The 24,561-nt window shown below is 56.4% G+C and overlaps 1 protein-coding gene across 1 annotated transcript; it reads right to left on the minus strand.

Moving 5' to 3' along the window:
* Positions 1-10,700: 10,700 nt before the first annotated feature.
* On the minus strand, positions 10,701-16,763 carry LRFN1 (leucine rich repeat and fibronectin type III domain containing 1). Its single transcript, XM_075016600.1, has 2 exons — positions 15,388-16,763; positions 10,701-11,499 (listed from the first exon to the last, which is right to left on the minus strand). Exons 1-2 carry the CDS (start codon positions 16,761-16,763, stop codon positions 10,701-10,703), a joined length of 2,175 nt encoding a protein of 724 aa, XP_074872701.1.
* Between the last annotated feature and the right edge of the window lie 7,798 nt (positions 16,764-24,561).

A 24,561-nucleotide genomic window follows, 5' to 3' on the forward strand; every position in this document is an offset into this window, starting at 1 on the left:
CCATGGTTGTGCACACTTACATGTGTGGGTGCGCACGAGAGGCTGCTCTAATTGTCAGCTGCGTCCCTGAATGTCATGAGACGCAGCAAGCTCGTTAATTAGACAAGCCAGACGATGCTGTGGCACACAGCCTGGCTGCGAACATCAGCTTGGGTGATAGGGCTGGGGGAGCAGGGGGGAGAGACCCAGCTTCTGGCCCCCTCCTGTCTGGGACCCTTGTACATTGGGGCAGGGAGGAGCCTCTGATGCACCAGTGTATGGCCATGCATACACTAGTGCACCAGACTCACACCGTGTGTGTGTGTGTGTGCGCGCGCGCGCACGTGCACGTGCTCGTGGCTGTGTGTGCATGCGTGGGCCTTTGGGCCTACACCAATAGTGAACATGAGCATGTGCATACACCAAGGTCTGGGCGTGGGCCAAACAATTTATCGGCTCAAACAGACCTGGAGTGTGGGCAGCAGCGTGTGGATGTGCTGGTGCAGTGTCTGACTGTACCTGTGTCCATGGACAGGCGTACAGGGCCGGCATGGCTTTGCTCTGAAAGAAGCCTGTTAATTCTGCACGTGTTTTCCTTGCAGCTGGGCTGCTCTCGGCCTTTGCGGATGCATTGCATTGTTGTTCTTTTCACAATGCTTTTTCTTCCTCAGGGACTGGTTGCAGCCGACGGCGGTCTTGCCTCCCTGTCTTCAGCCGCCTAATGAAAGCCAGTTCCTGGAGCATAAAGACTTGCTGGGACAGTGGGGATTACCTGCATATGGTTTGTGACCACCTCTGTTCCAGGACTGGTGCATAGCATGGGAAGAAGCTAATTAAAACTAATCTCCTTCACGACTTTCTTTTCCAAGGGGAAATGGCAAGGCCATGACGTCAGCAACAGCTTGGCAAAGGGGTGAGTATATTCCAGCTGGTCTTGCAACTCTCTGATTTTTAATCAAGAAATGGTGATTTAGAAGAGTGTCTTTTTTCTTTTTTTCCCCACAAATATCATTGGCTACATTTGGGGTCCAGGATTTTCCTGGAATGGGTGTGTGGAACAGAATGACAGTGGGGAGGGGGCAGAGCCTAGAAGGAGCAGGGTTGGACTATGGGTGGGGCCACAGGCTGGGGGTGGAGCATATCTGGGGACACACAGGGCTGGTTAGGGAGACACAGCCTTTGTTCCCCACCTATTCCTGGTCCTGAAAGGGAAGTGGTTCCAGGAGGGGTGAGGGCCTGGGATTCAGGACTCCTGGGTTCTATCCTTGGCAGGCTCAGTCTGTATCCTCTATGATGCCCCTTGGTAGTCAGACCAGCCCGGGACTGGCCCCTCTCCACTGCAGTGCTCATGACAACCCCCCTGGGGGTTGACCCACATAACTGCCCAGGCACTTCACTGCCCAGCTAGCTGGCACTAGCCCTGCAAAGGGAAATTTACTCCAACATCCTCTGGTGTAAGTCAGACTGAACCCAGCAGGCCTGACTCCCTCCTCTAACCATTAGACCCCACTGCCTGCCTACAGCCAGGACTAGAACCCAGGAGTCCAGATGCCCACTCTTGTCATGCTTCAATGCACCCCTACTTAATCTCCTTTAAAAATAGAAGCAACCCCCCCCACGCCACAACCCCCGTTCATTACTTCTGCCCCCAGGCCCTTTCCCCGACTGATTCACCGCAGCCGATTCCAGACACGCCAGCAAAGCTGATTAAGAAGCCTTAGAAATTAATCCCGCAAGAAAGAAGGGCCCTGGCGCATTTCAAATGGCACCGCTTGTTATGTGCTTGTTCCATCCCTCCCCATCTCTTTCTCTCTCTCTGCTCTGTGAGGGCTTTATTGATCCAGGGTGCCCAGGGCCAGGCCCTGGAAAGCAAGGAGGGGAGCTGGAGAGCTGAGTGAGGGGCAGGACAGAAAAGGATACGGGGTGCAGCCCCTGGTCCCACTGCTGCAAAAGGCAGGGTAGTAATCACCCCCATCAGAAAGGCTCCAAGGTCCTTGCAAAGGAAGTCAGTGTTGTGACCTCCAGTGTACTGAAGGGGAAACTGAGGCACTGTGGGACCAGCTAACTGGCCCACTCTAACCACTAGACCCCACTCCCTTCCCAGGGTTGGAATTAGAACCAGGCATCCTAGCGGCCAACCTCCCACCCCGCTTTAACCATTAGACCCTGCTCCCTTCCCGCTGTGACAGGGGAGAGTCTTGCTCGCATGCCCCCACCCCCCACCTCATCATTTTATCCCTTCTCCCTCCTCCAGTGGGGTCATTGCTAAGGGGGTGGAGCATCCCCAATAGCGAGAGCCGGTTGGTTCATCAGTCTATCTCCAGTGGCTTGGAGAGGAGTTCTGGGGCCCCGCTGGAGCAGAGGAGGAGTTGCTGCTGGCAGGAAGCCCCAAAAACTTACCCAACTACCTGCAGCCTAACAAACCTGCCCCAGTGCATGGCACAGGGTAAGGCGGGGCCTAGTGCCACTTGTGTTGCCATATCCCTGGTACTGGCCACCCCATATGGGGTCTTGTCCAGCCCTCTGCTTGGAGCCGAGACTGTGGGAGGTAGTTTAAGCCTTCTTTAGTGCCCGCTTTATCTGGGACCTCGTTCAGCCTCAGGTGTCAGCTAGAGCAGCCCCAGGGCTGCTCTAAGTCACCTTCCACCCCTCTATTGGCCCTGAGGGACAGAGAACACTGACCTCACAATGTGCTCTTGCCACGCCCCCAGCCACCCCCCATGGGCCCTGGAGGAGCAGGGAGCGGAGCAATCCAGCCGTGCCCCTGGCGTATGGGAGCAGCACCTCACACCAGCTCTCCCTTACCACAAGGTCTGCTGTGCTGGGGAGCACAAGGGAGAGGATGTCTTCGGGGAGAAAGAAGGACCCAAACATGCTTCCTTGCCATGGGCCTCCACAGCAGCTGTCTGAGCCCCTGCTGCCCGCCCCCACCCCCAGCCCTGTGGCCCCCGAGAGGTGGAGGGGGCAGGTCCCTAACAAAGGAGGGTGAATGGGACAAAGCATAGGGGATGCAGCAAGGCACACGGGGTGGGATATTGGCATCCCTGCCCCATGTCTCACCACAGCCATTAGAAACCAGTGAGAAGGGGAAACAGGAGGAAGAACCACCGTCTAACACCCGGCCCAGATGGCTGCTGCTGCCATGGAAACGGGTCTGGAGCTCAGGCGCTAAAAGATGCAGCGTGACAGAGAGCCAGGATGGGGGGGGGGCTGCCCCCCAATACATCCGCTGGGGCAGGGTGGGAGAGACACCCCCACCCCAATAGACATGGTCCCTAGCTCAGACAGCGCAGCTCAGGGTGGTACCAGAGACTGCTGGAAGTACGGCTGCCGAACCCCCTCTTCCCAGACCCACCCCCCAGCTGACACGTGCTTTGCCAACACCCTCCTCCGAGGTCCCCAAATATTGATCCCTGTCAGAGTTTCCACTTCCAGCTCCCCCTGCTCTCCCATCACCCCCCCGCCCCCCGCATACCTGGCCATAGAAGGTAGGAGTCCTGGCTCCCAGCTCCACTCTGCACTAACCACTAGACCCCCCTCCCCTCCAAAGCTGGGCACAGAACCCAGGAGTCCTGCCTCAGTACCCCCTCGCTGCACTAACTGCTAGACCCCATTCCTCCCCGCCAGGCACTGGAGCAAGACCCCAGGCATGCTGAGGCCTAGCACTTCCACACTCATATCCCACCCACCCCCTTGTGTTAGTAGTGCAGTGTCTGTCCTTGGCTGCCTCCCCCGCCCCCCGGCTTAAACGTACAACTGCCTGGGCCACACCAGCTATGGCCCGCCAGGCCCTGGAGCACTGAAGCAAACCATCGGTGATCACGCTGAAGCTGGGCAAGAGGAATCACTGTATTCTTCGCTGGCCTCCTGGGTGACCTAGAATTTCCCATCCCAGCTGCCTGCTGTGCTCAGCCGGGTCACTGCTGCAGGGCTAGATCCCCCGGGCTTCTGAGGCTGTAAGATGTGGGCCCCGGCGGTTCCTCAGCTCACCACTCTGCCCAGTGCCTGGCTCTAATGGCTAGCTGCCCAGCTTCTCGCTGCCTGGTGCCTGGCTCCAACGTCCAGCTGCGCAGCCTCACTCTGCCACGAGCACAGCCTCCTTGGGAGCTGGGCTGTGGTCCCTGGGAAGGCAGCTCTCCATGTTCGCCTTCCTGCACTTGGCTCCTGGGGTTCCCTCTGCTGGCGGCTGAGCTAACTGCAGTGCAGTGTTGGTGGGGAGTGCTGACTGCAATCGCCATGCAACCCAAGGCTCAGCTCCCTGAGCAATCTGAGCCTGGTCCAGCCCCAACGAATGTTCCCGCTCATTTTTTTTTTTTCCATGTTGATGTGGAATAAATTTTGTTACATGCACCAAGGCATGCGCATATGTGCACCACCCCTAGAAACACAGGCTGCCTGCTGTGGGGGCTCTGCAAGTCATCTGGGCAGCACCTGCATCTCTCCCTGGTGGCCACCCAAGCGTTTGGCTTACAGGGAACCCTGGCCCGACACCTGTCTGATTAGCTGACAATGTTGCAGCCCCCACTATAGATGGTACCTGCCAGCATGCTAGGCAACCCATCCCCAGCCCAGGCTCTGTGCAAGCCGTGACCCTTCCCCACGTGCCGCTGAGCCAGGGAGAGTCCTTGGCCCTGTGGACTTTGTCTCTGTGCTTCCCTGGGATGGACAAAACTGCTGCAACACTCCCACAGTACTGCAGGAGGCGCGGTCAGGAGTGATGCATTGTGGGATAGCAGCAGGAGGACAGGGCTGGGAGAGGTTGTGGGCGTGAGTGGCGGAAAGGAAGTCCTGGCACTTATTACTGGAGCACTTGCGACAGGTTGTTAGGCCCCTTTTATCCCTGGGGGAACCGAGGTACAGAGCAGGGCAGGGACAAGGTCACCCAACAGGCCAGTGGCAGCACTGGGAGCAGCAGCTTCTGAGTCCCAGGGAAGTTCTTTGCCCACTAGTCCCACTGCAGGAGCCCTCGATTACTAGGCCATGGGCAGCAGCTGCAATGGGTCCTCCCAGCCCCGATACCACAGGCTGCTGCTAGTGCACTTAGGGTTGTGGCTGGCCGGGGAATCTCCAAACCAGTATTTCCAAAGCTTCCTCAAGCTCTGTGTCTGCTTTAATCCAGGTCACGGCTCCAGACATTGCCCATGCTGGGTTTGCTGGACTCCCACCTGCAAGCCGACTACGCCCTTACTCTGTCACACAGCCAGGAGGGAGGGATTGACCCCCCACTGGGCCATCAGCTGCTGAATAAATTTCCTCAGGCAACCCTGGGGAACGCAGGAGTCTGGGATCCCACCAACCTGCCAGCTCCATTGCATGGCCCTCATGGTGGTGGGACTGGAACCCAGGAGTTCTGATGCCTGTTCCTTCTGCCAGCACCTCCTAGAGGAGACCCATAGCCTGTTCCCCAACTCCCTCAGCCAGCCAATGCCAGGCAATTATCACTGGCAGCTTGTTTGACTATTGATGGTAAGCCAATAATAATAATAAGGAGCTTGTTTCCATAATAAGTTAATTATCATGTTAAATCATTAACATAACAATGAGCCTCTTTGCCATAACAAGCTAATTGCCACAACAAGGTGCATAGTGTAGCCCCTCATTTGCATACCAACAAGCTAATTACCATAATAATCAGCTCATTATGGTGCATCATTAGCATGCTAATTAGTTCATTTGCATGGACGCATCTGATCTAGTTCAGTGCTTTCTCATTGGTGATTTTTTTCTTGGCTTGCCCCAAATCACCAAGACACCAGCTATTAGCCGGCTGTACGTTGAGCCAACCAAAAAGTTACCCACAACCGCACGGCATCAAGGCAAGATACACATCACCTCTCTTAGAGCTGGAAGGTCATTAAGTCCAGTCCCCTGCCCTTGTGGCAGGACCAAGCACCTTCCCCACCCCAACCTTTTCTTTAAGGAAGCCTATTCACACCAGAGCCCTCCTCAAGGACTGAACTCACAACCCTGGGCTTAGGAGGGCAATTCACTTCAGGGTGTACTGAGCCCTCAGCAATACCAGCCTTTTGTTCCCTCTAAGCTGAGCATGCAGGCCCCCACCCAGGTACTGCCTAGCTGATTAGCAGAGCACCCACAGCAGGCAACATGTGGCTCTAGTGGCGGTGCACATCTGCCCATGCCTTGGTGCATGGAACAAAATTTATTCTGCCCCTGGATGGAAAGAATTAGGGGAACACTGGCCATGACCCTCTCGCCCCCTCCCCCACACAAACAAGACAGGCAGCTGGGATGGTGGGCTCTAAATTCCTTTCCAAGCTGGGCTTGCTTTTTAATCTTCCTTGGTAGATCTACCCGACAATACAAGTTTGACATTTGTCCTCAGCTACTTTGAAGTGAACCCTGGGAAGATGTTGCCAAGGATTGTGGATGGCGGGGGGAGGGAGCTTTCTTTTTTTTAATGTTATATTATTTCTTTTTATTGTGGGGTGTTGGTTGGTACTATAGACTAGCGTGGCCGGGCAGACGGCCTTCGAACGTTCTTCCCTGGGGCATGGAAAACGGCCGCCTGGCTGGAAATTGGTAGGGAACGTTGTGAGCAACTGGGCACAAAGGGCAAGCAGGATTCAGGCTGAATTGTGACGGCTGCTCCACAGCAGGAGGGCTGTTAGCTGGGTGCACTGAGGCAAGGTTATAGGGAAGAGGGGAGTCAAGGGCGGGGCATTAAGGCCAGCTCAGAGACTGACGCACACGGAGGTGGTAGGGGCTTCTTGTTGCATCTGCCATGGCTTCAACGAACAGCAAGCAGCTGGGCGTTCTGGGGAATGCCTGGGCCTTGCCTGTCCACCTGCCCAGCCTGGCACAGCCCTGTGCAGCTCAGGGAAGGGGCGTGGGGGTGGAGAAAGAAGCAGCTCCGAGCATTGGACAGGCCAGGTGAGGGGGAAGCGGCCCAGCTGACACGGCTCCCACGCCATCCGTGCTGTGCAATGCAGCCCCCCCCCCGCCATGTGTGCATGCAGGAGGACACACACACACATACACACACACACACACACACACACTGCTAGGGCTCCGGTCCCATCCGTTCCCCAGCTCTCCCCCGGCTGTCTCCAGGGTGCCCCACCGCCTTGCAGCCCAGCAGAGGCAGAGCTCTGGGGCAGGTGGCAGCTGCCTGGCTTGTCCTTCAAGGAGGGGGGCCTTCCCTCTACTCCTACGGCCGTCAGCTTTCCTGCTTCTAGGCAGAGGGCTCAGCACCCAGGCACAGGATCCAGGAACAATGAAGAAAGACTAAAAACTTTTCGGCTTAGAAAAGAGGCTGGGCAGGGGGCGTGATAAAGGTCTATAAAATCATGGCTGGTGCGGAGAGAGGGAGTAAGGAAAAGGGCTTTCCTTGTTCCCATAACACAAGAACGAGGGGGGGGGTCACCCCAGGAAATTAATGGGCAGCAGGTTTAGAACAAACAAAAAGGAAGTTTTTCTTCCTACCGTGCCTGCTAGGCCTGTGGGACTCCTTGGTGAGGAGGTTGTGAAAACCAGGGCGTTCGCCGGGTTCGAAAAAGAGCTAGATAAATACATGGCGGTTAGGTCCCTCAATGGCTCCTGGCCAGGATGGGTAAGGAGCGGCGGCCCGAGCCGCTGTTTGTCAAAGGTTGGAAAGAGGTCTGGCGATTACCTGGTCTGGTCGCACCCTCTGGGGCCTCAGGCATTGGCCTCTGTCGGCAGCAGGATCCTGGGCTAGATGGACCTTTTTCCTGACCCAGTGTGGCTGTTCTTAGCTTCTTAACTGGCACACACACCCAGCCTCTCCCAGCAGGGGGTGCTGTGGGGCAGAGATGCAGGCTATGGCGGGGGCGGGGGAACCACTCAGCTACTCCAGTCCCAGCCTCTCCCAGCAGGGGGTGCTGTGGGGCAGAGATGCAGGCTATGGCGGGGGCGGGGGAACCACTCAGCTACTCCAGTCCCAGCCTCTTCCAGCAGGGGGTGCTGTGGGGCAGAGATGCAGGCTGGCGGGGGAACCACTCAGCCACTCCAGTCCCAGCCTCTCCCAGCAGGGGGTGCTGTGGGGCAGAGATGCAGGCTATGCGGTGGGTGGGGGGAACCACTCAGCCACTCCAGTCCCAGCCTCTCCCAGCAGGGGGTGCTGTGGGGCAGAGATGCAGGCTATGGCCGGGGGGGGGGGAACCACTCAGCCACTCCAGTCCCAGCCTCTCCCAGCAGGGGGTGCTGTGGGGCAGAGATGCAGGCTATGCGGGGCGGGGGGGGGGAACCACTCAGCCACTCCAGTCCCAGCCTCTCCCAGCAGGGGGTGCTGTGGGGCAGAGATGCAGGCTGGGGGGGGGGAACCACTCAGCTACTCCAGTCCCAGCCTCTCCCAGCAGGGGGCGCTGTGGGGCAGAGACAGCGGCTACGAAGAGGCCAAGGAACACAGTATAGTTCCAGTCGCAGCCTCTCCCAGCAGGAGGCGCTGTGTGCACTGGCACTGAGGTGCAGGCTATTGAGGGGAAGCTCAGCCACTCCACTCCCAGCCTCTCCCAGCAGGGGACCCTCTGACCAGGACAGGGCTCTGGCTCTGGCTCTGGGGTGGGGGCTCCCAGCTCCCAGCTAGGGATGGATCCATGTTCATGGCTGTTCTGGGTTTACCATGCCTGCACCGGGGGCCTCCCCTCCTCTTGGTGAGCACACCTGGACGGGAACCAGCGCGGCGGGGGGGGTGGGAGGGAGCAGGCAGCAACAGATGAGGCTGGCAGGGCTCAGAAGGACTAGGTCCCCCCGCCCCCCGCTCTGTGCTCCGTTCTTGGGCTTGGTAATTACAATTATTTGCATATATTCCCGTAACCCCAAAGGCCCCCCCCCGTCGTGCCCCCAGCGACTTGGGGGTTACCCCAGCTGGTTTGGCCTCAGCCCCACACCACTATGGGATTTGCCCTCAGAGTCCCATTCCCCAGTGGCCATGTGCCCCCTGCCATCTGTGCCCCATCTGGGCACCACCCCACCCCTCCCCCGCCTCTCTCCATGCTGGCAAACCTTGGTCTCCCACCCCACTCCCAGCAGGACAGACACAGGCCAGACCTCACAGTAGTTCACACATAAAAGGTTTTAATCACCTCCTGAAAAGGGGTGGGGGCGTGCCCTGAATGGGGACGGGGGGGGGGGGGTATGAGGAAATCAGGAGGGTGGGGGGAGCAGAGGTCACAGGTTTTTAATGTAAAAACTTGTGTTCAACACGCGTACAGCGTTTTCCTGTTAAAAAGTCACGACGAGGGGGGAGGAGGATGGGCACGGGGGGGGGGTGGAACAGCTGGGGGAGCAGATGGAAAATGGAGTGCAGCGGTGGGGGGGTGGGAGGGAAGGGTGGGGCCTGGTGATGGAGAGGATTGGGGGACCCCTGGGGGTCTGGGAGGGACAGTGGGGATTGGCTGTGGGGGTTGGGCAGATTATGAGGTGGGGGAAGTGGATATAACTCTGGGGGAAGGAACTGGAATGGGATTCCACTGGGGAGGAATGGGGTGCAGCTGTGGGGGTGGGGAGGAATGGGGTACAGATGGGGGGATGGGGAGAAATGGGGTGCTGATGTGGGTGTTGAGGTGGAAGGAGAGAAATGGGGTACAGCTGGGGGGGTGGGGAGGAGCAGGGTACAGATGTGGGGGTGGGGAGAAATGGGGTGCAGAAGAGGGTGTTGAGGTGGAAGGAGAGAAATGGGGTGCAGCTGTGGGGGTGGGGAAGAACGGGGTAGAGATCTGGGGGGTGGGGTGAAATGGGGTATAGATGTGGGGATGGGGAGAAATGGGGTGCAGCTGTGGGGGTGGGGAAGAACGGGGTAGAGATCTGGGGGTGGGGTGAAATGGGGTGCAGATGTGGGGATGGGGAGAAATGGGGTGCAGCTGTGGGGGTGGGGTGAAATGGGGTGCAGATGTGGGGATGGGGAGAAATGGGGTGCAGCTGTGGGGGTGGGGAAGAACGGGGTAGAGATCCGGGGGTGGGGTGAAATGGGGTGCAGATGTGGGGATGGGGAGAAATGGGGTGCAGATGTGGGTGTTGGGGTGGAAGGAGAGGAATGGGGCACAGCTGTGGGGCGACTGGAGAGAAAGGGGTGCATCTGGGAGCCGTGGGGGCAGAAACAAGGAGGCACTGCAGCCGGGGGCGTGTTTTAGAGCAGGGAACAGTTTGGAATAACAGAGGAAAGGGGCGATGACTTTTTCAATACTGAACACACGGAACACAGAAAATGATCTAGACCAGCCAGATACAATAAATAGGCCCCTCGCAGTCAGTGTCGGGGGGCGGGTGCCTGTTACCCCTTTCCCAGGAACACTCGGGGGACAGGGACAGGCGGAAATAGGGCTGTTTTGGAACTAAACTCTGCTCCATCCCCCGTCCCGGGCAGTTATTAATGCATAACGAGTTACTCAAGGTAAAAGGATCTTTGTAATTTCGTGTCATCTGTGCATGTGTCTTTGCTAGCTTTGCTCCCGGCCATCCCACGCTGCCAGGCCTCCCTGGGCTCAGGGTGGCGGGGTGGGGGTGTCTCTCAAAACCCAGCCCCCCGCCCCCCGCAAGACCCTCTCCTTTCCCTGCTGCCAGGCAGTCCGCTCCGTCCGTCGGGTGATGTCTTTTGTATTGTCCTCTGCCTCTGCTCTTTAAGGCACCGCAGCGGAAGAGAGTCGGCGCAGGCAGGAGCCGGAGGGCAAAACCGCAGCCGTCTCCTCCTCGCCACCGTGGGACCAGCTGTACGCCCCTGGGGCCTGGCTCAGACGGTGCCCGGCTCAGACGGTGCTCTCCAGCATCCACTCGGTGCTGCTAAAGGTCACCCGGCGTTGGCTCAGCGGGCAGTCCTCCGCGTTCAGCTGGGACGTGGACATGTGCCTTTTTGTCCGTGCCCGGCGTGGGTAGCTGTGGCTCTGAAACAGAGAATAGTCCCCGTCGAAGGAGTGACGGTGGTGGTGAGTCCTCGACAGCTCCCGGGGAAAGATGCCCACGGGCCGGTGCTGGCTGCCAGCCCCGCTCTCCCGGAGGAGACTCAAGGAGCTGGGCTTGGGCTGGCCCTCCTCTGAGGACAGCAGGGCCACAGTCTGGAGGTCTGGCTTCATGTCTCTTTTGTCCGGTTCGGGGGTGGTGGGTGTGTCCTTTTTGGGCTCCGCCTCCTTAGGCCCCGCCTCCTTCGGCTCCGCCTCCTGGAAGGTCTCGTATTTGTCCTCTGCGGGCTTGGAGGCCGGGGGCTGCCCGCCGTTGGTCTGGGAGTAGACGTTGCTGACCTTGGCCTGCTTGCGGCCCTCCTGCCCGCTGTGGACCTTGTAGCGGATCATGAGGATGATGATGAAGACCAGGACGGAGGCCACGATGATGCCGCCGATGATGATGATCATGGTGCCGCCGAGGAACTGGGTGTGCAGGGCGTGGCACTGGGCGGTCTCACCCTCTGTGGTGAACTGGACACAGCCCACCACCCGAGTGGCTGTCAGCGCTGTCACCCCGTCGTCGTAGACGGCCAGCACGCACAGGTCGTAGGCCCGGCCCGCCGCCAGGTCATTCACCAGGAAGGCCCGGCTGGACGGGGGAACCATCCTGCGGCGGGGAGGGGGAAGAGAGGGCAACAGACACGGGTTAATTGTTGGAACACCTCCTTGGCCCCTAACCCAGGCCCCAGCCCCCCGGCACGTCTAGGGAGTCAGTCCTCACCCTACAAATCTTTCTGGGCCGGGACCATCTTCCTGCTCCATGTTCATGCAACACCTCATGCTGTGGGAGGGGGGTCCTTCCTCATAGCAAGGGGCCCAGGCGCTATGGCAACACCTTCATGGCAATAAAACGTACAGCGCCTAGCACAACAAAAGCCCCTGGGATGGGCCAGGATGCTGACTATGCCAAGGACTTCACATTTATTGCTCTCAAGGATACCACCGTAACACCTAGGGAGGCAAGTACGGGGCAGGACCCTCACTGCTGCTGTACCACACATTTTACTGCTGTTAGGGGTTGTACGGTAACACCCAGGCTCCAGACCCACAACTAGAGTGCCTAAGTGCTACTGTACTACCCCTACTAGCAATAAAATGTACAGCACCTGGCACAATGGGGTCCTAGCCTATGAGTGGGGCTACGAAGTGCTGTAACACACCTAATAGCAATAAAAATGTACAGCACCTGGCACAATGGGAACCTTAGTTATGGTCCAGGACACTCGCTGGTGCTAGCTGCTGTACATTTTAGTGCTATTGAGGTATTATGGTAGAACCTAGGCACCCAAGTTATGGGGCAGTGCCCTCAGTGTTCACCTAGTGTATACATTTTACTACTATCAGGTATAATATGGTACCATGGAGTCTCCAGCCCCTTAACTAGCATGTAACACACCTAATAGCAAAAAAATGTACAGCACCTGGCACAATGGGAACCCTATTTATGGGCTGGGATTCTCAGTGCTATCATAATACCCCAAATAGTGATCAAAAAGTGCCGGTCCAGAGCAGTGCAGGATTTGAGCCAGGTTTGCCGGACTGTTTGTGTCAGATCAAAACCAAGAGAGAAGGAATAATAATTCTGCCGATGTCATCATTTTCGGGGTTTTTTTTTAACTTTTCGCCTGGACATTTCCTTCACCTTTAAAGGGTGAAATAAAAATCACTCAGATCTGAAAGAAAATGGTTTCTTTGCCCCAACACAATGTTTTTGGTTTGCTGGAAAAATGTAAAAGAAAATTTCAAGTTCAGTTGATCTGGAATTAATTCTTTCCTCCTCCCCCGCACCCGCTTTTGGGTTTTTTAACAGCCAGTGAAACAAAAAATCAGTTATTTGTACGGCTCTGCTTCAGGTCCATGACAGCCGCACGCCTCACCCCAGAGGCAGCTGCATCTCACTGCTGAGCAAAGGATCTTTACTGAACTAGTACCTGTGCTCCACCCCAGAGGTGGCTGCACCTCAGTACTGCTTGAGTGCTCGCTCTACATCCACGGTGTCCAATATGCTGTCTGTTCCCACTTGTGGCGAACTGGACAGCGTGATGTGGCAAATGCAGCTTGTTAGAGCCGCACATGTGGAGAGCCCTCCGACCCTCCACGCCTGCACCCCAGAACAAGCGTGACGGCAGCAGCAGAAGCTCGCTTGAGCCATGGGATGGCTTGGGGCTGGGCGGCGCAGCTTTCCAGGGTGGGCTGGGTGGCTTGGCGCAGAGTGGCTCTTGGTGCTGGGCTGGACAGCTCGGCGTGGCTCTTCGGGCTTGGTGCAGCTTGGGGCTGGATTGGGCAGTGTGGCTTAGCTCTCCAGGGCTCATCTGGCATGGCTTGCGGGGCTCTAGGCTGGGCGGCTCTGGTGAGTCACGGGGGGTGGGGGGTTAGGGTGCCTGGCTGCAGGGTGGAGGGGGGGCAGGGTTCCAGGTTGGGGGTGTGTGTGTGGCGATCGGTTCCATTGGTTTGGGCCACCGCTGCATTATAAAGAGCTGTGATGCCCCACCCCAGAGGTGGCTGCATCTCAGCAGCAGAGGGAGCAATTCCTGCCCTCACCTGTGCCCAAAGAGCGAATGTGACACACACACAGAGGAACGTCACAACACATGTGCATACAGTAATGGCTTACATATGCATGCGCACACACACAACGGGGAGCACACACCCAGAGAAATGGCTCTCTCACACACGTCACAACACACACACACTCTCCTTAATTTCCCTGTTTTCAAGGTCACAGCCGACGCCTTTAACCCTCTGTAATTCCCCCCCAGCAGCTCCCAGCCTTGTGTCTCTCCTAGCCCACTCCCATCCTCTGCTGACTTAGCAGTTGCCAACGCTACAGGGTGTGGCTCCCACAGCTTGCTGGACTAGAGACCCGCCCATCCCCGAATCCGATTCCTGCCGCAGGTGCTAGCAGCAATCACTGAAGGATACGGTTGCCCTTCACCTCAAAGCAAACAAGCCACCTCTGGACCAGCGTCGTTCTGTTGCCACTGGAATGCAGCCACCTCTGGGGTTGAGGGCAACTCCCAGGGGTGCACAAAGATGGGGGAATCTCAGGACAGAGGGGTCTGGCTCTGAAGCAGAGCTGGGTCAGGCCTTCAGCGCCTTGTGTGCCGGGAAATTGAGCCCAGGGGTGGTGAGATTCGAACCTGTCACTTGGGGAAACATCATAAATCACAGCTCAATGCCCTCGGCCCTCCGCTGCTGGGCAGCAGGGCTGCTCCTGGCTGGGCTCAGCCCAGCTGGGGGTGACCCGCACTTTCCTTCACTCACCTCCCACCCCTGGAAATTTCCAGCCAGGTTTGGGGCTCGGATGCTTCCCCTGCTGGTGGCTGAATTTCCCCAAAGGGCAGAAGTGAGAGAGATCCCTGGTGGTGTCGCCGGGCAGAGCAGGCTGGGAGTTAATGAGTTGCATCGTGGTGTCTGATATGGCCTCCGCTCGCCACATGTGGCAAATAGGAGACCGCGTTGTGGCCATTGGGGCTCTTGGAGCGCGGGGCTGGAGTCGGAGCCCACGCCCCTGCCATGGGACCCCTGCCGGAGCACAGGGCTGGAGTCGGAGGCTGAGCCCCTGCCATGGGACCCCTGCCGGAGCACAGGGCTGGAGTCGGAGGCTGAGCCCCTGCCATGGGACCCCTGCCGGAGCACAGGGCTGGAGTCGGAGGCTGAGCCCCTGCCATGGGACCCCTGCCGGAGCACGGGGCTGGAGTCGGAGGCTGAGCCCCTGCCATGGGACCCCTGCCGGAGCACAGGGCTGGAGTCAGAGCCCGAGTCCCTGCCATGGGACCCCTGCCGGAGCACAGGGCTGGAGTCAGAGCCCGAGTCCCTGCCATGGGACCCCTGCCGGAGCACAGGGCTGGAGTCAGAGCCCACGCCCCTGCCATGGGACCCCTGCCGGAGCACGGGGCTGGAGTCGGAGCCCGAGTCCCTGCCATGGGACCCCTGCCGGAGCACAGGGCTGGAGTCGGAGGCTGAGCCCCGCCGCAGGATCCCCGCTGGAGCTCATGGCCGAGGCTGGAGCCCACGCCCCTGCTGCAGGGCACTGAAGTGCCAGGCCAGGGCCTCCTGTAGCGGCTCCTCCGCCGGTGACCTCGGGAAGGGTGCTGACCCCTGGCCAGGGGGTTTCTGGCTCTGGGGGAGGGGCAGGGCCGTGGCAAACAGGGAACAGGGACCACAAGTGTGGCGATCTTTGAACTCCTATTGGACACCACTGGAGGAGGGTCTGTCTGTGTCTGGCCACCTCGCCCCCTCCACTCCGAGCCTTCCGCTGCCTCTGGCCCCACTGAGGTCTGTGGGGCTCCTTGGGGATAAGAAAGGGCAGGTTTCAGCTGCTCCCGGCATGTCGCCTGCGTGCTAAGGTGGGGGCGTGCGAGCTGGGGATGCTATTCAGAGGACAACAACCTACTACTGCCACCAGGGGCTCTTCCTTAGCACCCGCTTCCCCTGCCCACAGTTGCAGCCCTGTTGATGGCCCACGGACCCCAGCCCCCAGTCCCACCCTCACCTGTACACCAGCGAGTCGTCCAGGGAGCTGTTGTACTGAATCTGGTACATGCGGATGCCGGGGATGTGCCGCTCCGAGGGCCAGTGGATGACCACTGAGGTGGAGGTCAGCTCGGCCGCCATGATCTTCTTGTCCAGGTGGTTCTTGGTGTCATTGGCGCCCGACTTGGTGGAGGTGGTGATGTCGGACGAGCCGGGGTCGGGCTCCTTCATGTGGCCCGTGTTGTTGACCAGCAGCGGCAGCGGCACGATGCAGACCTCCACGGGGGCGGTGGCCTCCCCGGCGGCGTTGGAGGCAATGCAGGTGAAGATGCCGTTGTCCTTGAGCGTGGTGATGTGCACCTCCAGCGTGCCGTTGTCGTAGACCGTGGTGCGGGTGGTGTTGTGGATCAGCTTGCCGTCGGGCGCAATCCAGTGGATGGAGGGCTCAGGGTCTCCTACCGCTTTGCACTTGAGGCTCACCCCTTGGCCCTCCATGACAAAGGCCTTGGTGGAGTACTGCCGCGTGATGAAGGGCGGCTCGCAGATGAACTCCTCCTCGGGGATGGACCAGAAGTACTTATCCATCAGGTGCTCAGGCGAGGCGCAGGTCTCCAGGTCGTCCTCCCGGGTCAGGCGCCGGAGCCAGAGCAGCTCGCAGTTGCAATGCAAGGGGTTGCCCCCGAAGCTGATAGTCAGCGTGGACGGGTGGGAGCCCTCCACGTTAGCCAGCACCTGAGCCCGGAGGAAGAGGTTGTCCGGGGGCAGCTTCTGCAGCCGGTTGGAGGTCATGTCCAACCGCACCAACTTGTGGAGCTGGGAGAAGGTGCCCTCGGCGATGTGGTCGATGAGGTTGTGATCTAAGGTCAGGGTGTTGAGACTGACCATCTGCCCGATGGCCTCCCAAGGCAGCGTCTCCAGGTTGTTGTAGGACAGGTCCAGGTCCTCCACGGTGGCCAGGAACTCATCAAAGGAGGCCGGCTGGATGTTGCTGATCTGGTTGTTGCCCAGGATGAGGTGCCGGAGGTTGCCCAGGCCTTTGAAATGCTCGTTGCGGAGGGCGGCCAGCCGGTTGCTGTTCATGTGCAAGGCCCGCAGGGCTCGCAGGTCGGAGAAGGCGTAAGGCATCACCTGGCTGATGGTGTTCCGGGAGAGGGTCAGGTGCACCAGGTTGGTCATGTTGGAGAAGTCCTTGCGCCGGATGACAGTGATGAAGTTGTCCGTCAGCCGCAGCTCCACCGTGCGCCGGTCGATGGACGGAGGCACGAACAGCAGCCCCGTCTTGGCGCACAGCATGGTCAGGGTGGGCGAGATGTTCTGGCAGATGCAGCGGCCGGGGCAGTGCTGAGCTTTGGCCATGGTGCTGAGAATCAAAACGGGCAGGAGGAGTTTTTCCATGGTACTGGCCCTCGCTTCCTCCCCGCCCGGGCTCTGTGGGCAAAAGGCACAGTAGTCAGTGGCGGCAAACCGACAGCAGCAAATCAGCGACCACGCTCCGTCCCCCTCGGCGAGCCAGGCTAGATAGTCAGGCTGCTGCTGACCATGCTCAAGGGCAGCTGCGCCAGCACTAGGTGAGGGGGCCCTGTAAAACCAGCCTCCATGTTCCACCCCAGAAGTGGCTGCATCTTGTCGCTGAGCAAAGGGTCCACGTATAAAACAGTCCCTGTCTTCCACCCCAGATTCTGAAACTCAGCTGGCAGCAGCCCCATCCAACTACCCCGCGACCTGTGGAGCTGGGAGACTATCGTCGTATCATACAACTGGAAGGGACTTTGAGGGGTCATTGAGTCCAGCCCCTTGAAAGGCCCCATCAGACCTGGGTTGCTAAGGCCAATGGGCTAACCATTGAGCTATCCCCCTCCCCGCGTGAGGACGGGACATCCACTGGAGATTCTGTTTGATTCTGTGACCGACAGCCCCTGCTAGGGGCGTGTTGTGTTTTCTTTAAAAGATGGCATCCAATCAAGCCAGCTTGGCTCCTTTTGGGGCTAGCCCCATCTAAGCACCACCAAAAGCTGCAAATTAGGAGTCCTGCGGCTAGAATAATCACAAGATCTCTCTGCAAAATCACGAGGGTTTATACCAAGCCAGGTGTCACAGTTGTCTCTTGGGTTTTGAGACTTTAGTGCTCCCTTTACCAGGTGTTGCTCTGCTAACTTGCTTTCTTTAAAGGAAAGCATCAATCCTTACAGGGTCACATGACTCCAGGATCTGGCAATTGAAAGAAAAACACCAAGCATTGCCAGGCTTGGGAGAAAACAGTGAGATGTGATAACATGGTGAACATCTGCTACGTCACTTCCTTGCACTTGATTTCATAGAATCATAGAATGGTAGGACTGGAAGGGACCTCGAGAGGCCATCAAGTCCACCCCCTGCCCTCATGGCAGGACCAAGTACTGTCTAGACCATCCCTGATAGACACTTATCTAACCTGCTCTTAAATATCTCCAGCGATGGAGATTCCACAACCTCCCTTGGCAATTTATTCCACTGTTTGACCACCCTGACAGTTCAGAACTTTTTCCTAATGTCTAACCTAAACCTCCCTTGCTGCAGTTTAAGCCCATTGCCTCTTGCTCTATCCTCAGAGGCCAAGAAGAACAAGTTTTCTCCATCCTCCTTATGACACCCTTTTAGATACCTGAAAACCGCTATCATGTCCCCCCTTGATCTTTTTTTGCAAACTAAACAAGCCCAATTCTTTCAGCCTTTTTTCATAGGTCACATCCTCTAGACCTTTGATCATTCTTGTTGCTCTTTTCTGGACCCTTTCGAATTTCTTCACATCTTCCTTGAAATGTGGCGCCCAGAACTGGACACAATACTCCAGCTGAGGCCTAACCAGCGCAGAGTAGAGCGGAAGAATGACTTATCGTGTCTTGTTCACAACACACCTGTTAATGCATCCCAGAATCATGTTTGCTTTTTTTGCAACAGCATCACACTGTTTACTCATATTTAACTTGTGGTCCACTATAACCCCTAGACCCCTTTCTGCTGTACTCCTTCCTAGACAGTCTCTCTCCCGATTCTGTATGTGTGAAACTAATTGTTCCTTCCCAAGTGGAGCACTTTGCATTTGTCTTTATTAAACTTCGTCCTGTTTACTTCAGACCATTTCTCCAGTTTGTCCAGATCATTTTGAATTTTGACCCTATCCTCCAAAGCAGTTGCAACCCCTTCCAGCTTGGTATCATCTGCAAACATAATAAGCGTACTCTCTATGCCATTATCTAAATCGTTAATGAAGATATTGAACAGAACCGGTCCCAATACAGACCCCTGCAGAACCCCACATGGTATAACTTTCCAGCAGGATTGAGAACCATCAATAACTACTCTCTGAGTATGGTTATCCAGCCAGTTTTGCACCCACCTTATAGTAGCCCTATCTAAGTTGTATTTGCCTAGGTTAGTGATAAGAATATCATGCGAGACCTTATCAAATGCCTTACTAAAATCTAGGTATACCACATCCACTGCTTCTCCCTTATCCACAAGGCTCGTTATCCTATCAAAGAAAGCTATCGGATTGGTTTGACATGATCTGTTCTTTGCAAATCCATGCTGGCTGTTCCCTATCCACTTCCCACCTTCCAAGTGTTTGCAGATAATTTCCTTAATTACTTGTTCCATTATCTTTTCTGGCACAGAAGTTAAACTGACCCGTCTGTAGTTTCCCGCGTTGTTCTTATTCCCCTTTTTATAGATGAGCACTATGTTTGCCTTTTTCCAGTCTTCTGGAATCTCTCCTGTCTCCAGTGATTTTCCAAAGATGATGGCTAATGTCTCAGATACCTGCTCCATACGCTCCTTGAATATGCTAGGATGCATTTCATCAGGCCCTGGTGACTTGCAGACATCTAACTTTCCTAAGTGATTTTTAACTTGTTCTTTTTTTCTTTTATCTTCTAACCCTACCGCTTTCCCACGAGCATTCACTATGGTAGGCATTCCCTCCTCAGACTTCTTGGTGAAGACCGAAACCAAGAAGTCATTAAGCATCTCTGCCATTTCCAAGCTTCCTGTTACTGTTTCTCCCTCCTCACTGAGCTATGGGCCTGTCCTATCCTTGGTCTTGGAGATTTCCTTGGCAATTTCTGACATACCCCTCCAAAAAAACTCTCCTCTCCTCCCTGATATGTTATTGGCCGGCTCTTTGCAGTTTGCTGGGCTTTTTTTTTTTTTATTTTGCATTGTTTCTCATTTTCCAAAATGAGATGCTTGCAAACAAGGAATTTAAATAAAGAAACTATTTGGTGCAGGGAGGGGGAGAAACATCCCATCATTTGATGAAAGGAAAACCCTTTTTGGGGAAAATGTCTGCCTCCAAATATGGAAAAAAATGAAACATTTTGAGTCACCCCACCCAACATTTCTTTAAAAAAATCCCCACTTCCCCTCCCTCCATTTTTCATAGAAACGCCACTCAGACCACGTGACCCTGAGCCAGGCCTTCACTCGCCCTGTGCAACAGGCCAAATTCCATGGGCCGGAGTCTGCAACCTGCAGCTCCAGGGCCACATGCGGCTCTTTAAGGACTTCTGTGTGGCTCCCAGTGCTATAATTGCAAAATAAAAAAAAAATAAAACACTCTGATTATTTTTGATGTTTTGGTGAACATCTAAAAGCCCAACGATGAACAGCTCGCATCTCCATAGCAGATGATCTGTGATCTCAGAATGCCGGATAACTCCCCTTTAATATGTGCTGTGGATTCTGGAATATGTGTGTGTGCTGCTCTTAAAATATGGGTTCCAGAAAGGCGGGTTTCACAGTATTTATGAAGGACCGTTTCCTAGTCGCATGCATTGCGGCTCTTGCATTATGGAGGTTTCTTACCCAATGGGAAAAAAATGGCTTTTCTTGCTGTTTTGGATGATGACCCCTGTCCAGGGGGGCTGCACATTTCAGAATCCCTGTTCCTCTTAACTGACTGCTGGCCCAGGCATTTCCTGAGCTTGCTGCGCAAACATCTCTCCCTGCCCGTCTCAGTCAGCTCTCAGCACAAATAAGGACTTTGGTCTGGCCTTCTGTGCACCAGAGCCATCTATCTAATGCTAAATTACTTTACACACACATCTCCTAGAACTGGAAGGGACCTCAGGAGAACAACAAGAAGTCTTGTGGCATCTTCTATACTAACAGACATTTTGGAGCATGAGCTTTCGTGGGCAAAGACCTGCTTCGTCAGATGCATGAGTGTCAGGGGTGGTTTCAGAGGGGTATTTAAAGAGTGGGGTCCCAGTAAGACAGAGGGCCAGAGCTGACAAGGTCTATTCTGCAAGGTGGAAATGGCCCAGTATCAACAGCACTTATCAAAAGAGGAAAAAGCAAGTCAGATCAGGCAGGGGGACGTGAGCGTTTGTCAGAGTGTAATGGGGAGATATTAGCACCCAGGGCAGAGAAACTGCCTTTGTAAGCTGTGAGCCACTCCCCTCACTCATGCATTGGATGAAGCGGGTCTTTGCCCACAAAAGCTTATGCTCCAAAATATCTGTTAGCCTATAAGGTGCCACAGGACTTCTTGTTTTCTCGAAGCTACAGACTAACACAGCGACTTCTCTGATACTAAATTACTTTGAGACCATTCACTCTTTAGTGGTGAAGACACCATTTAAAAAAAAATTCCCCCAACCTTTGAGAAAACCCTCCAAGAGGAACAACCGGGAACTGTTTGGCGCCTCTGATACAAGGTGCCTTGCAGCCTGGACACTGTGGCGTTACAAATACGCTGCCTCAGTTTCCCCACCCTGCTCTCCAGCTAGAGGTGTGACTTGATTCTTCTCATCAAGGCACTGCACAGATTCTTCCTTTCTGAGGCCACAGCTAGGATGCAGCGAGATTTTTCTGTCGCATTTGTAGGAAGCCTGTGTGCCTCAGTTTCCCCTACCTTCCACAAGGCTTGATGGCGGGGAAGAGTGTTGGCGCTCCAGACAAACACAGGCCTCCCGTCACACCAGCGCTCAGAGTGCCTGTGCCGCTCCGGCCGAGCAGGAACAGATAAGAAGGGGCAGGACAGAAGGCTACGATACCACGAGAAGGGGAGACAAACAGCCGACGGAGCGCATTGGTGTCCCGTCTCATCACCCAACAGCAAAGGGCCATTGGGCAGAAAGGGGTGCAAATCAAAGCCTGCCCCTTTTCACACACCATTGGAGCACATGGGGGAGCTTCCGCCCTCCTCCCCACAGCACCTCCTGCTGGGAGAGGCTGGAACTGGGTGAGATAGAGGTTCCTGTCCGGTGCCACAGGAAGTCCCCGGGTGGAGGCTCAGGGAAGGACAGGACAGGGCTGGGCTCTGAAGCAGGGTCAAAAGAGACTGTGGCCGTAAGGACAAAAATAACTGCTCCTTGGCTTGCATCATGGAGACAAGGGCGAGCCCAAACTTGGGGGACAGATTGCCCACCCCCTTGTTCTTATGCTTCACCTAGGCCAGGGCTCAGCAACCTGCAGCACAGGCGTCAAGAGCAGCACATGAGCTGATTTTAATTGGCACGCAAAGCGAGAGCTCGGCCCCGTCCCACCCCACCTCCCCCGTGCAGCCGGGACTTGCTCAGCGCCTGTGGATTAACCAAAGACCAGCTCGTGCTACCCACCACCACCGAACCGGTACAGCTCTGCAGCTGCATCTAGTTACTAATGAAGCTGTTGTAAGCGGGACCATCGGTGACTTTAAAAAGTGTCCCCGGCACTAGAGGTTAAAAGGTCAAATTTCAGCCCTCAGCGTAGGAAAGGTTGCTGACCCCAGACCCAGAGCCGTGAAGACCCCCTCAGCCTGGGAGGCACCCGCTAGAAATCGCTACTCACGTATCCGAGTTCACACCCATGGATTGCCTCCAGCGTCTTCATCTTGCAGGTGGGGAAACTGAGGCACGGACAGAGTGGGGCGCAGCAGAGCTGGCTTTATCTCCATCTCTTTCCTGTGACCTGTAGGTGCCCAGCGGCCGAGGCTGATGCCACCCTCTGGGGAAATGAGAAGCAGCCGCTTCCAGGAGGTGGCTTTGACCTACCTGTATCCTCCCCCCCACCCCCCTGTGTCTAGTCACAGCCTTGTGCGGCGCTGCCAGCCCACACCCCGGCAGGCAGACTGGTGATGGGATCGCTGCTGACAGCTCCGATAAGACTCTTATCGGAGCAGCCGAGTGCGACGGCACTGAACCGGGGAGGGAGATGGAGCCGACTCCAACACACGGCAGCTCAGCCGCTGCCCCGGTCCCCATCGGCCACCCAGGCTTGGAGCCGGCACCCCGGAGGGGGGAAAGGCTCCATGTTCTAGCCCCTCCTGCTGCTTCCCCAAGCCAGTCGGTCCCCACCCTGGGCTGGATCACAGCCAGCGCCCCCTGCTGGGGGAGGCTGGGACTGGGGCAGCTGGGTGTTCTCCACCCAGGCTCCTGCCCGGTCCCCACAGCACCTCCTGCTGGAGGCGGCTGGGATGGGGATAGCTGGACATTTTCCCTGGCGCTCCTGCCCGAGGAGACCCCTACTGGGAGAGGCTGGGACTGAAGTAACCTGGAGGCTGCACCCTGCAGGTGTTATTAAACCACGGAGTCTGGTGCCATGGCTGGGCAGAGGGGCACCAGCCATTCTTGTTCCTGGATGGCTCTGTCTCAGTGGGGCCCGCTGCAGAGCTCCGGTGTGGGGATGTGCCCTCCAGGCAGGCCCTGTCATGCTACCAGCTTTTCCTTGGAGATTCAACCGTTGGCGGTGTCCTTCCCAGCAGCCAGCCTGGCTTGTGGGAGAACTCCCAGAGCCACCCCAACAAACTCAGGGGAGCCCCACCTCCAAGAAGAGTGCCACCAGCATCTCCACCTTGCACGTGGAGAAACCGAGGCACAGAAGGAGTGGAGAACAGCCAGTAGCAGCGGAGCCAGAGCTGGAACTCAGGCACCCTAGTGGCTCTTAAAAGAAGTTACACACGAGGGAAATTGTGCCCCAGTGCGGAAGGACTCCTGGGTTCCAAGCCAGCCTCTCTCGCATCTCTGCTGACGGAGCTATGGCGGGTCAAATTGCCATGTCTACCTCAGTTTCCCTTCTCTGCCTTCAGCTGTCACCTGCAGTCTGCACAGCGCCTGGCCCAACAGGGTCCCATCTGATCTCGGGTGGTTTGAGCATTGACTTTGTAAACCCAGGATTGTGAGCTCAATCCTTGAGCAGGCCATTTAGGGGGTCTGGAGCAAATAGATTCAGAAAAATCTGTCAGGGATGGTGCTTGGTATGGCCAAGAGGGCCAGAGGCTGGACTTGATGACCTCTTAAGGACCCCGTCAGCTCTATGAGACACGGACTTATACATAATAAGGGTCTGGTAGAGCGCCCAGCCTGACAGGGCCCCGTCTGATCTTGGCTGGGGCCTGGAACAGCGCCTGGCTCAACAGAGGCCCCGTCTCATCTCGGCCAGGGTCTGGCACGGTGTCCGGCCTGACAGGGGCTTGACTGATCTCCTCTGGGGTTTCTAGATGCTAGGGTGTGTCTACACTTGCATTCCTCTTTCAAAAGAGGCACGCAAATGAGGCAAATTGAACATGCAAATGAGGAGTACATTTGCATATTCTAACTTCGACAGAGTGTCTTTCGAAAGAACAAAGCCAGTGTGGACGCTGCTCTTTTGAAAGTAAACCCCATTAAATGAAGGGAAGAAGGATTCTTTTGAAGGTGGGTTTACTTTCAAAAGAGCAGCGTCTACACTGGCTTTCTTCTTTCGAAAGAAGCTCTTTCGAAGTTAGAATACGCAAACGAGGTGATGAATATGCAAATGTACACCTCATTTGCACTTTGATTTACCTCATTTCTGTCCCTCTGTCGAAAGAGGAATGCAAGTGTAGACACACCCCTACACTCAATAATAACCCCACACAGGTCATGGGGCGAGTTTTGCTCTGAGCCACGCACCAGCTTGCTCCACGCAACTGTGGTTGGAGAACCGGGGTGGGGGGCGGTTCTCTCCACCCCCCAAACTGCGGCATGGTCTCGTTTCCCAGGCAGTTGGTGGGGTTGGGGGTGAGAGAAGGGAGCAATATGTGAGCTGCAGTGGGGGGAGGGGCCTTCCTTGGTTCAGCATCCTCGAAAGGAGAAAGCGAATTTCCTCTGTTCCAGCTGGCTTGTCCTCCCATTTAACCCCCACCACCTCCCAGGGAGCTGCTGTGCTAAGGGGTGTTTCACCCCCCCGTATCTGAGCACCTCCCTGTCTGCCG

The sequence above is a fragment of the Carettochelys insculpta genome, chromosome 22, assembly GCF_033958435.1.
Source record: "Carettochelys insculpta isolate YL-2023 chromosome 22, ASM3395843v1, whole genome shotgun sequence".
NCBI classification, from domain to species: domain Eukaryota; kingdom Metazoa; phylum Chordata; order Testudines; family Carettochelyidae; genus Carettochelys; species Carettochelys insculpta.

Excerpts from the sequence above, each read along its gene's own strand:
- LRFN1 (XM_075016600.1), bottom strand. The coding sequence starts at position 16,763 with ATGGAAAAACTCCTCCTGCCCGTTTTGATTCTCAGCACCATGGCCAAA. Across the intron at positions 11,500-15,387 it reads GACGACTCGCTGGTGTACAG|GATGGTTCCCCCGTCCAGCC; the intron begins GTGAGGGTGGGA and ends TCCCCGCCGCAG.